Source organism: Harpegnathos saltator, unplaced genomic scaffold (genome assembly GCF_003227715.2).
Source record: "Harpegnathos saltator strain DR-91 unplaced genomic scaffold, Hsal_v8.6 scaffold230, whole genome shotgun sequence".
In the NCBI taxonomy this organism is placed as follows: domain Eukaryota; kingdom Metazoa; phylum Arthropoda; class Insecta; order Hymenoptera; family Formicidae; genus Harpegnathos; species Harpegnathos saltator.
Genome location: NW_020230018.1, coordinates 75,012 through 87,500, shown reverse-complemented (window position 1 = coordinate 87,500; position 12,489 = coordinate 75,012). Strand labels below are relative to the sequence as shown.

The 12,489-nt window shown below is 48.1% G+C and overlaps 1 protein-coding gene across 1 annotated transcript in view; it reads right to left on the bottom strand.

The window, feature by feature from the left end:
- Positions 1 to 12,072, bottom strand: part of shg (DE-cadherin) — a gene marked incomplete at its 5' end in the record, with an annotated part of 13,635 nt that extends 1,563 nt beyond the window's left edge. The window contains 11 exons of the mRNA XM_025298663.1: positions 1 to 169; positions 471 to 1,821; positions 1,974 to 2,152; positions 2,251 to 2,830; positions 2,939 to 3,209; positions 3,335 to 3,621; positions 4,361 to 4,549; positions 5,103 to 5,126; positions 6,015 to 6,256; positions 7,309 to 7,444; positions 11,907 to 12,072. The exon at positions 1 to 169 is cut by the window's left edge and continues 55 nt beyond it. Coding sequence (XP_025154448.1) covers positions 1 to 169; positions 471 to 1,821; positions 1,974 to 2,152; positions 2,251 to 2,830; positions 2,939 to 3,209; positions 3,335 to 3,621; positions 4,361 to 4,549; positions 5,103 to 5,126; positions 6,015 to 6,256; positions 7,309 to 7,444; positions 11,907 to 12,072 — 3,594 coding nt within the window. The remainder of the gene's footprint in view (positions 170 to 470; positions 1,822 to 1,973; positions 2,153 to 2,250; positions 2,831 to 2,938; positions 3,210 to 3,334; positions 3,622 to 4,360; positions 4,550 to 5,102; positions 5,127 to 6,014; positions 6,257 to 7,308; positions 7,445 to 11,906) is intronic.
- Between the last annotated feature and the right edge of the window lie 417 nt (positions 12,073 to 12,489).

The following is a 12,489-nucleotide window of genomic DNA, read 5'->3' as shown; positions in this document are numbered from 1 at the left end:
TGTTTCTGCTCTAGCCGCGCTGTTCCTGTGCCATAGTCAATGTACAACACGGCGTATCCTTGCTGCAACTCCAGAGCCATGAAATCCTGAATTCCAAGTTTCGGACTGTAAGTTATGGGACCGAAGTAGAATACGAGACTGTTGTCGACATGCGGTGTTATCTCCAATCCTGCAACAGTCATGTCTTATGTATACATAGAGACAGAAAGCAGAAGAGGAGAGAGAGGAAGAGGGGGGAAGAGAGAGAGAGAGAGAGAGAGAGAGAGAGAGAGAGAGAGAGAGAGAGAGAGAGAGAGAGAGAGAGAGAGAGAGAGAGAGAGAGAGGGTGAGAGGGTGAGAGAGAGAGAGAGGGAGAGGGGGGAAGAGAGAGAGAGAGAGAGAGAGAGAGAGAGAGAGAGAGAGAGAGAGAGAGAGAGAGAGAGAGAGAGAGAGATAACGGAAGAGATACGGCGATCTATCGTCACTCTCACCGAGATGCGACTCCTCGCAGGCTTGGCCAGGCGGCGGCATAATGGCCCAACCGTCCCCGTAGAAGCCGATGCTCAATAGTTCGCACCTCCGTCCTTCCAGACCAGGCGGACATTCGCATCGTTCCGCTAGCGGAGTGCCGCCGTTCAGACAGACGATCGGTTCTGCCACATGGCAAGTGCATTGCGGATCCACGACCGCTCTGACGCCAACGAACGAGCTGGTGTTGGTGTAGACGGAATACGGCACGGTGCTGGCGTTCAAGTAACTGCGACACGAATTATTGCAATGCACCTTCTCAAACAGGCACTCGTCAATGTTCACCAGCAAGATATCCGCTCTCATCTCGCGTTCAATCTCCTTCGACCGCTGCGCGAGAATCGTGTTTAGCTTCTCGGGAGCGTAATATGGACTGCCGTGCGCCGAGAAACGAACATCGAGCAGACTTCTGTTGTTGTAATGAGGCGAATGGAGCACAGTGAACACGTCCACGTTCTCGACCGAGACGTTCAGCATAGACGCCACCTTTTCCTGGAATATCTCCTTCCTGCTTACGCCGGATTCGTCGGGCTCGACGAATTTCTCCGCGTTTATTCCGTAAAATCGCACCGAACCGGACCTCTCCACGGCCTCCTCCGGCAGTTCCTTGACGGTGACGTTTACGTACGCGTTTACTTGAATCAACTTTTTCCCGAACTCCTTCTTCTCGGTGACCATGAACTTGAGTACGAAAGTGTCATTCGACGTGCCTGACAACAAAGTGATCATGCCGGTGCTGCTGTTCAGCAGGAACCCGTCATGGGAAGAGGAGGAGGCCCACTCGAAGGATTTATCCGGCAGATCCCAGTCGTCCGGGTCGTTGACATAAACGCGCCCGATTTCTGTGTCAGGGGCCTCCCCCTTGTAGTTGTAAACGAATATCGAACTCGAGCCCTCCGCCATGTCATTGTCATTTACGTCGCCTATGATGACAGTGAGCGTCGAGGTGCCTGTCATAGATGGCGTACCGTTGTCCGTAATCGCGATCGGTATATCGTAGCTCTTCCGCTGCTCCCGATCGAAGATTTGTAGCGCGTGCAAAGCAGATTTGTGAATGCTGAACTTGGCTTTGACCTCGTCGTCCGCGCTATCGTCGATCCGAAACTCGAATGGTGGACCATTCTCCTGGGAATCGTAATCGCGTGCTTTGAGCTCGGTTATCTTGGCGGGTTCCTTATTCTCGTCCCAAATCACCGGATAAGGCATATCGAGGAATGGTGCGTTATCGTTTATATCAAGCAGAGTGATGTTTACGATTATAGAGTTGCGTAGCGCCGTAGTCGAGCCGTCTTCGTCTTTCGCTATTACGATGACCTGTGTAGGAAACGGCGGAAGGTCAGAAGGGTAGCGAACCAAGAGGGAAAAAGAAACGAGAGAGTACGCTAGAAACGAGGCGCTAGCGGGGAGAGACGAGTCTTATCTCAAAAAAAAAAAAAAAAAAAAAAAAAAAAAAAAGAAAAACTTACATTCCATATCGAATAGCCATTCGGCGGATCACGGTCCAGCGGCTTCTTCAGCTTCATGCAGCCACTTTTGTCGATCCCGATGAGAGATTCCTTATTCTCATCGATAGAGTACACGATATGCTGGTCGGCTGTCCTGTCTACGATGTCTGGATCGTAAGCGACCACGGTGGTGATACATCCTTTAAAAGAAAAAAACAGACAACAAGTGAGTGAGTGAGTTAGCGCGCGCAGTCTTTCTTCGTCTCGTGTATCGTTCCACATCAAGATGATCTCTTACCAGGCACCAATTTCTCCTCCTCTATCGTCGGATTTATGTCAAAGTGCTCGAAGACCGGCGGGTTGTCGTTCACGTTCTCTACAAAAATCTCCACCTGCGCCGTATCGTTGAACACACCGTCGAACGCTCTCACGGTCAAATTGTACTTGGTAATCTGCTCGTAATCCAACGTCTTATTCACGTATATATTCCCCGTCGTACTGTGAATGGAAAAGCTACCATTGGTATTTCCCGCTATGATGCTATACGTGACGAGACTCGCTGTGTCGGGATCGACAGCCTGGACATTGGTTACGTAGCCATTAATATTGGCGTTCTCGTAAACCGCATTGTGAGTGTACACTTTCTCGGTGAAGCGAGGTGGATTGTCATTCTTATCGGCGATATCTATCCGGAACATAAGCTCCGCCCTGTTGGGCTCGCCGGTTTTGAACAGAGCACTCGGCGAATTGTCCTTCGCTATTACCTTCACGTCATAATGATCTCGTACTTCTCTGTCGAATGTCACCAGTGTCGTGATCATGCCAGTTTGGCTGTGAATGGTGAACTGCTTATTGAAGGAGGCCAACTCGTAATGGACCTTTCAAACGAACAAGACAAAGGGATTACGAGACGAGTTACCAACGCATTGATCAACGACGACGAGATGCTCTTCCTACAATCGTACTACAATTTTATAATAATATACCTGGTTGTGGGGAGCCGTCCCATCATCATCGATGGCCTGTATCTGCATCACCGGCACTCCTGGCGGCTCATTTTCTAACACGCTGCCTCCCGTAATCTCGCGAAAGACTGGAATTCTGTCATTTACATCGAGAACCTCGATTTCGACCAACGTTTCGGCGGCCAATCCATTTGTATTCTTCACTCGTACTATCAACGTGTATTGAGTGTTCTTTTCATAATCAAGAGACTCGGACAGCTTGATGTCCGCCACGTCCTTGTTCGATTCTAATCTGAAGTGGGTGTCGAGCGAAACATTCATTTATATAAGTACATGTTTATACACACGCGGCGCGCACACACACGGTGAAAAGAAAAGGTAGCGCGCGCGCGCACACAAGCAAATCGATAGGTATACCTAAAGGTGCTCCTCTTGTTGGTCTGCTCCGTCCTGCCGCTGACCAGTTCGAAACGCAGCTCATTCGAGTCATTGACATTCGAGACTGCTTTCAGACGGACTATGACGGCATCAAAGTCCGTAAAGTTCTCCATTAGCTTGATCGGCGCCATTGACCTGGGTAGAAAAGCTGGCGCCTTCTTGTGCGACTCTACCACCCGTATGTCGAGATCAATGGCGCTAGACTTTGGAGGCTTGCCGAGATCTGTGGCTCTGGCTATCATATTGAATCTATAACCTGGGTCGTGCTGCGCAAAGATAAAAACGTTGGTAATGTGAGTTGTGTTTGTGTGTATTCCGCCGTTGAGTGAAGACGTTGATGGAGACACGAGCTCGCGCGCGCTCGAAGAAACGGATCGATAAGCGTTCGTTGTTGCGACACAACAACGACGCGTACGTGTGCGTATGCGTGTACATGTTGCTACGGCAATACCACTTTTATATTCGTACATTTATATACGTTGAAAATAAGTGAACAGGTTTACCCTTCAACTCGACAACTCGACGACGATAAAGGCCGTCACACACAAATCAACGTAAGCAGTAAAGAAACTCGCGACCCATCACAATCAATTATTCTCGTAAGTTTTAAAATGGCGTCCTTAAATTTCGATTGCGATTTTGGTCGATTTGCTTACTGCTTACGTCTTACTGCTTAAGTTCGTTTGTGCGTGATGGCCTTAACGCCGACGAAGCGTGTATAATCCGCATAGGTGCACGCGCGCATACGTATTTCGCCGAAGTTTGTCGACGGAGCTTGCCGATACGAACGATTCTTGTACGTAACTCGCGCAACTATCGCGCGGCTATCGCCGCTCAAATGAATCGGAAACTAAGCGTTTCTTTCGCGGACTTTAATTTCACGAGCGAGTTAACTCACTCACCGCTGTGAGACAACAACGAGGGAGAAGAACTCGCGAGAGAGTCAAGTAGTACTGCCGCTTCCTGCCCTTAAAATCACACCCTTACTGCGCGCACGTTACTTACGTCTATAGCTTTCTTGAGGTAGATGATACCGGTCTCGCTGTCGATCCGAAAGTACGCCTCATCGTCCGCCAGCTTAGCCGACAGATTGTAACGCACGGTGCCATTCTCGCCGTCATCGAAGTCGGTGGCGGAGACTCTCATGACTTCGCGACCGACGGGTAAATCTCGCGGCACGGATTCCGTGTACGCCTGTGTATACGTGTAACAAAGCCGAAATACAGATACATTGAACAGGGGGATTAGCGGGATTAGCGTAGATCTACCGCCGCGTGATCTTCAAAATGCACTTAGCGTGATGCGTTTCATGCAATTTCCGAATGAATCGTGCTCGCATAGTGCCTTGTCATTCCTAAAATATCACGTACATGCATGATAATGTTGCCATTTGACACGGAGGGGGAGATATGAGGGTTCGTCATACTGGAACACGAGGCGGTTATTATCGATCGAGACGACGAGAGCCTCCTTTTCTATCTTTTGTGTTGTTGTGGATGAGAGGATCTTTCCTCAGTCGATTTGAGGAGTCTCGCGATGGAATACGAGGGTATCTTCTCAAGCGCATACAAGGAATCTCATTCGGCATGTGAAAATCAAATGACGGTTCATCTCTCGCAAGGTGCGCAAACTGCTTGTAAAAAGAAAGAAGAAAAACACACGACGACAAAATAACGCGTGAGACACTTGTTGTACTCTTCTCATTTCACATCGAGCAACATTCACACACCGCAAATACGAGACCAACCTTCCACATGTGTCCACGGAAGACCTGGGATTGGAGTGAAACAAACAGAGAGAAATTGAAGCAGAACTTGTTAGTAGCGGTTAGTAGCGGATAGGTCGATAGTGGCGGTATAACGCCGGTATATGGTTAGTATACGGGGGGGGGGGGAAGAGAAAAGAAGAGAAGAAGTTCACACACGATAATAAAAATATACGGGGATCGCGAGCCGTAATTCCACGACCTGCGCGGGGTTTTACTCATTCATGAAATCGACGAATTTACACACGCAAAATATGCAGAATGGAACGGGGAACGCATATCGACACACTCTCCAGTTTCAAATCCATTGACTCTATCCATTTCCGCAAACAAGTAGCATTTTTCGAAAGAACGTTTCATCGCGCGACTTTTTATACATGGTGCACGCGTAAATCGTTTCTCTCGTTCGGAATTATCTTAATTTTAACGTATTTATTATATACAACAAACAAAAAATGAGAGAAATATTTCTCGGCATTTTCTTCTGTTGACATCGAAGGAAGAGAGAGAGAGAGAGAGAGAGAGAGAGAGAGAGAGAGAGAGAGAGAGAGAGAGTGAGAGAGAGAGAGAGAGAGAGAGAGAGAGAGAGAGAGAGAGAGAGAGAGAGAGAGAGAGAGAGAGAGAGAGAGAGAGAGAGAGAGAGACTGTGCAAAAGTCCGTTTGATTTTCATCTCTTTCCATCTTTTTCCGGTACAAATCGACTCTAATATCCGTATGTAATTGCTACGTGTATATAATGTAGGATGCGCGTATGTACGCGGTGGTGCGTGTGCACTCGGCTTCTTTTTGTAGCGCGGCGACTTTTGTAGCGCGGGATCGCGATCAATCGATCGATCCGTACAACGTATTAATAAGAGGCCAAGTATTGAAGCTTGATTCATTTGAACTACGTACCACTTTATCGAAAACGGGCTCGTTGTCATTGATGTCGTTGACGGTGACTTTAAATGTGCACAGGTCGTCGAGCTGCGGCCTTCCGTTGTCGCTCGCGTGTACTGTGAGGTAGAATTCTTTCTCTTTGAAGGGTTCATCCCTGTCTATGAACATTACGCTCGTCGTGATCACGCCAGTCATATTATTGATCTCAAATTTTAGCCTCTCGCTGCGGTCGGATATGAATTTGTACGTGACGGTACCTGCGAAAAGTCAGAAAAATAAACCATGTAATAAAAACCACATTTTATCTTCGTTGCTTTGCACGTTTCGTCGCTCGCGACGAAAATAGACACCAATGTCTCATCGATCGATAATAGGATATCCCCGTTTGACCGGTGCGTCTATTTTCGATTTCCTCCACATTTCCAATCTCGTTATCGATATCATGAAATTTTGTTTCTCCGCTCGGGGCGACTCTTCGAAAAAGTAGCGGAGACAAAAGAATCTAGATTCCACTACGTTTACCCCTGCGAATGCCACACAAGTCACAAAAGTCTTGAGGAACATAAAGGAACATACTACAATTTGCATCCTGTGTACATTCTGCGCGCGTTTTCTTCCTTTTTACCTCATGCATACTACTACGTATGTACAGCGACAATGAATGATTGTATACAGGATGTCCGGTAATTAGCTATCAATCCGAAGTGTGAAGGTAGATTGAGTTAAGCTGAAAAGAAAAGTAAGTAAGTTCAATTTTGCAAGAATCGCAATAATTATCGAGTTATTAATGACAGACGACCTCTGAGGAGTGGGCACGCGCCAACACAGATGATTGGAGAAGCGTTGTACGTAGCTGCTCGGGCCACCACTGAGCGCGGCCCAGTCGATGTTCAGCGACTATTGCTGATGCGCGGCGAGAAGGGGAAGGACAACGCGCCGCTATTCGTGTTTTATCGTCGCCGCATCTCTACGTCTAAATTGTTGCTAGATCGACTGAACTGGGGACACTATGGCCCCAGAGAGAGAGAGAGATAGGGGGGGAGAGAGGGGGGAGAGAGAGAGAGGGAGGGAGAGGGGGAGAGAGAGAGAGAGAGAGAGAGGTGCTGCGCGACGCTCCTCCATCAATCATCCATCAATCATCTTGGCGCGCGCTCACTCGTCAGATTTCTGTCATTAATAGCGCGATAATTATTGCGATTCTTGCAAAATTGTACTTTACTTTTTTTTCCAGCTTCCAACTCAATCTACCTTCACACTTCGGGTTGGCAGTTAATTACCGGACACTCTGTATGGATAGACGTTACGATACCTCCATTCTCCGGCGGATCCTTGTCCTCGGCGTGCACTTGAAATACATATGTGTTGCGCGGTACATCCTCGTCTACCGACGGCGCATAATTCTTACAATCGACAAACACTGGCTTGTGGCTGTTATTCTCATAGAACTGAAAGCGTAAGAGAAACAGTCAATTATTAGCGCGGATGTTACTCGGAGAACAAGCGAAAGATGTCTTGGGGATTAATCGGTAACCCTTGGCACCCCGCCGCTCACGCACTCGCAAGCGTAGTCAAGAGTTTAGAGCAAGACACGCAAAGATGAATGATCAAAGCACGCCTCATAAACCAAGCGGCATTAATCACGATTCTGGACTCTGGCAGTCTGTTACTTCGCATTTTCCCATGAAAAATCCATCGACTCGTGGGAGAAGAATGATCGGAGATATAAAAGAAAAGGATGGGGGAGAGGAGAGAGAGAGAGAGAGAGAGGAAAAAAGGCGGCGACGCGCTGCTGTATCTATTACGACTGGGTGCTCGCTGTAATAATCCTGCACATTGGTGATGTAGAACATCAGGTGACAAGGTTAGCCAAGTTCCGCGGTTTTGCACAACGTTGCGCGGTCTGTTGGCGTCCTTGGTAAGATACTCTCATACTCTCATAAATAATAGCACCAACCGCGCTCGTATGTTCCGCTGTATTACCGTTTCGTCGCGATTAGCATTGATCCAGGTGGCGCGTTTAGCATGTAACACGTACAACGTACAAACGATCGAGTCGCGAGTTTAACTCTCGTGTTCACGTGGTAAAAGATGATCACAGATACATCCGTACGACGACTGACACACACGAAACTTCCCGGCGCGAAGATTCGATCCGGACGGAAAGAACCGGACCGAAGAAGTTGTGTAAGCGCGACGCGCGAGATTCGTGTTTCTGACTGAATGCCCGCGATGAAAATACCGCCATAACACAAACGCCAATCAATTCGGCGATAATTATAATTAACACAAACAAACGCGCGCGCACCGGATCTCTCTAGACGCGCTCATAGTTGGACTGTTATCTTCAATGCAATTAAATGCTCTCGACACATTAATATTCATTACTATTTTCTGTCCCACTGGGGGAGGAGAGAGAGAGAGAGAGAGAGAGAGAGGCGGAAGATAATGATATCCCCAGGTAAACAACATTCGGTAAGAAATATAATCCGCGTGTGCACGCTCGCTCGTTCGTTCGCTCTGTTTACTCACACGGCGGGGGGGGGGGAGGGAGGGGGAGGGGGAGAGGTACACCTCCAGCATCCAGCAGCAAGATCGCTCAGAATTTCGCGCAGCACTTTGCCGGGTCATGCGCTGCCTCGATGTAGCACTCGCGCTCTCGTACTTTCCAGCCTCATTAACGATAAACAAGTTAACCGCGTTTTAGCATATTATAACCCCGTTACGCTATCCGCAGTTCATTCGTAATGGCTTTAAGAAGATCCCGTCAATTGGAATTCGTAATTGCTACCGTCGTTGCAGAGCACGATCGCAATAACGAGTAGAGAGGGAGAGAAAGGAGCGAAGAACAGAAAAGAAAAGAAAAGAAAACATTGATGGAAAATAAGGATGGGGAAGAGAAAGAGCGGGTTATCGCGAGTTCCATGTCGCTAAATCGTTACCTTCGGTGAGAGAAATAACGAGGCATTGCACGATTGCATTAATTATCGCGAGAATCCTGTTTAACGTAGATTTAACTGTAGATGGTATACATTGAGATATGAGGTACCCAGTACGTTGCGAATTTGCAACGGTGTCGTAAATCGAGCAAAGAAACCGACATCTTTACACGTGGTATCCGAGCAAACGAGCCCGCTCTCTAAGAGCGCTTCTCGTACCTCGGCGTTTGAGACATTGCAAGAGTACACGTACACGCGCGCACGCACAAACAGCGATTATAAGACGCGCGCTCGACCGTTAATTAATATTAAAAACGTAAAAGCTCTCGTAATTCGGAACCACCCGACGACGTCTTCTTTGCGGAACAATTAAAAGGAGCGCGCGCGAGAGCGAGCAAGAGAGAGAGAGAGAGAGAGAGAGGAGAGAGAGAGAGAGAGAGAGAGAGAGAGAGAGAGAGAGAGAGAGAGAGAGAGAGAGAGAGAGGAGTGAGGAGAGAGAGAGAGGGAGAGAGGAGAGGGGAGGAGAGAGGGAGGGGAGGGGAGAGGGGAGGGGAGGAGAGGAGAGAGAGACGAGAGAGGAGAGAGAGAGAGAGAGAGAGAGAGAGAGAGAGAGAGAGAGAGAGAGAGAGAGAGAGAGAGAGAGAGAGAGAGAGAGAGAGAGATGGAGAGAGAGAGAGATGGAGAGAGAGAGAGAGAGAGACTAACGAGCCTCATCGCGCCTACCATCGTCCGCTAATTCACAATCTCTCAAAGAGAACGATAAAATTCGAAACCTCCTCGTAGGAGGTTTCCGGACATTAAACGTTACTCCATTAATGCAACGTTTACAAAGGAGCTGTGTTTCATTATACGATCGCGAGAGAAGAGTGTACACTGCCAGCAGAACTCTCATTATTTCTCAAGTAGTCCGCGGTTGATTTTTTTACCTCACTCGCAAGAATTTCATCGATGGAGTGAGTTAGTAAGGTATTTTATATCGAAAATTAAAGAATCTAAAGGCGAGGCCAATTGGGAGCGTATGTAAATAAATAACGAGGTGTTTGGTAACGGTAAGCTAAAATAAATTTTATCACGCGCTTAATTCGACGAAAGAAATGTATAGCGCGAGTTTCATTCGCTATATGTGGTACACAATTATATGTGTAAATACGCGCGACGCATTTGTCGCACGTCGCGCGTACTGACACTGCACTATATTGATACAGATATAATAAATTGCGCGCGCGACTCGTATATTTGCGTATCTCCGCCGATTATGCCACTTTCAGCGCACAAAATTTTTCCTCGTGAAAAATTCGCAGTCCTTCAGCGGTCCTTCACTTACAGTATATATACTGTATCGGGCGATTCAACATTCAATTAATGAATGTGTCTTATCACTTGTCGCGTGTGTCGCGGCTATAATGATCGACGGATGATTGAGAAATCGCTGAAACATTGAAAATATTACAAACGACCAACACCACCACCACGATCGAAGTCGCTCGATCGCTACACCTGGGAGGGAATCTGAATCTCCGTCCATCCGTCTGAGCACCTGCACGTGCGCGCGCGCGCACCTTAGACCCCCCCAAATAACTTTGCCGCTCTCTCGATTATAGATCTTGACAAAATGCGGCAAATGCTCCAAGTCTTTGCGAGTTTGCGCGAACGTCACTTGCCGAACTTGCTCGTCTGACGAACGCCGCGACGTATGGAATCGCCTCTGCGCCTAAATGCGCATACACACATTCCCGCCATCCCCGTCTCGTACGCCCAATTCGCGCGCGTTCCCAAATACACCACACTCCGCTTCCGCGAGCGAACTCGCGACGCGACGCGACGTGTAACGTCAATGATTCTCGTAAGCGAGCGAGTCTCCGGAGCCACCGACGAAACACTTCTCGCCGTTCTCACATTGAGGACGGTACGGAGCGCGAGTTGTACGCGAGCACAGGCGCTATTCAATCGAATCACGAGTGATTTCGAGAGCTCGTTTACGAGACGAATTATTTATGCGCGACGGTCGCCACGAGCGCGCCGCGTGAACACGTCGTTACGTACGAGCTCGTAAGATGGTTTCGTTACCGCCACCGCGCCGCGGTCGCCGCGAATGTCGGGATATGTTTTAACGTGCACAAAAGAAATAAATAAGCAAACGAAGGGGCGAAAAGAGCAAAAAATACGCGCACTTGGGTATCGTTAAAGTTCGCTTATATTCGCGGTCAAATCTCGGCGAAATTACGGTAATTGAGATCTTGCCACGCCGTGCAAGATGTTCGCTAGCTAAACGAAAGTCAGATTGGTAACTACGGAAGAAACAAAAGAAGAGAAGGCCGCAAGGGGATAGTTCACTGAAGTCTATTATCTATATTTGTCTTGCGTCTTTTACGGTAAGAAGTGACACACGCGGAGATAATAATAATCCTGGGATGTGTAGTTGCAATTGTGTAATAAGACGAGCGCGAGACAGCACCACGCAATCGGGAGCTGAAGATTCGGTTCGAAAAGACCGCGAGATGGCGGAGTAAGGACGAGGGTAAGGTAAGGTACGTGACGATATTTTCGGTTCGCCGCTAATGCCGCTAACGACGCGCCATAAGAGACGCGCCTCCAACTTCGTAACGAGTGGCGACAAATTCAGACTCGCTCACGGATGTCACGTAAAGACCGATTGCGACTAACGCGCGCGGTAAATATTTAATAGCCGTTCGCACAGATCAGCGAGCGTAAGAGGATGAGGGAAGAGACAAATCCATTATCCATGTGCTGGAAAGGTGTTTTATATGAGGATCATTCGAGGATCCTCGTAGACTCGGAGTGGTAAAAGAAATCAGGTTTGATGACTGAGACAGAAGGAAGGGAACGTAAGTAGAACACGGCGGTGTTGGGGTGGCAATGGACCCGCGGATGGCGCGGGGCGCGGGGCGCGGGGCACAGAGCTAGGGAGAGGATGAGAAATCGAATCAAGAACGAATCGAGAAGCACTCACCGGTAATTTCTCCTCGTCCGGGAACTGCGATCTCACGTCCAGGTGTCTCGAGTGCCTCAATCTCGTTGCAGTCGCTGTAACATAAAGAAAGAACGCTGGGATGATGATATCGCTCCATTTAGGATATTGCGCGCTCGATTTAGGATTTAGGCTCGCTCGCGCTCGACTTCAGAAATAATGCGTTTTACACGTGACGCTGTTTCACAAGTGAACGAAATTAGACGGTGCAGATCGACGGGGGCGGAATAAACGCCGCATGACGTCATTGTGATGTAACGTTGATGTAGATACGTGCCAACGGATACATAAAGCGAACTCGTTGGATGGAACTCGCGTGAAAACTAACGCCCCGTAAGTATAAATCGGACATTTCCGTATGCCAAACTCACGGAATGTTCATCGGAGTTGCTCGGGTAGCCGGAATAAAAACAGATTTTAATATAGAATCATGTTTTCTTTGTATAAATATATATTCCCCTTGTCGATCCACGTATAAAAATATTTCGTTAAGGCCACCGAAAGTTGAGTACTTTCGTCGTATCTTATTTTATCACACCCTGATTTTACCACCAAGACTAAAAAT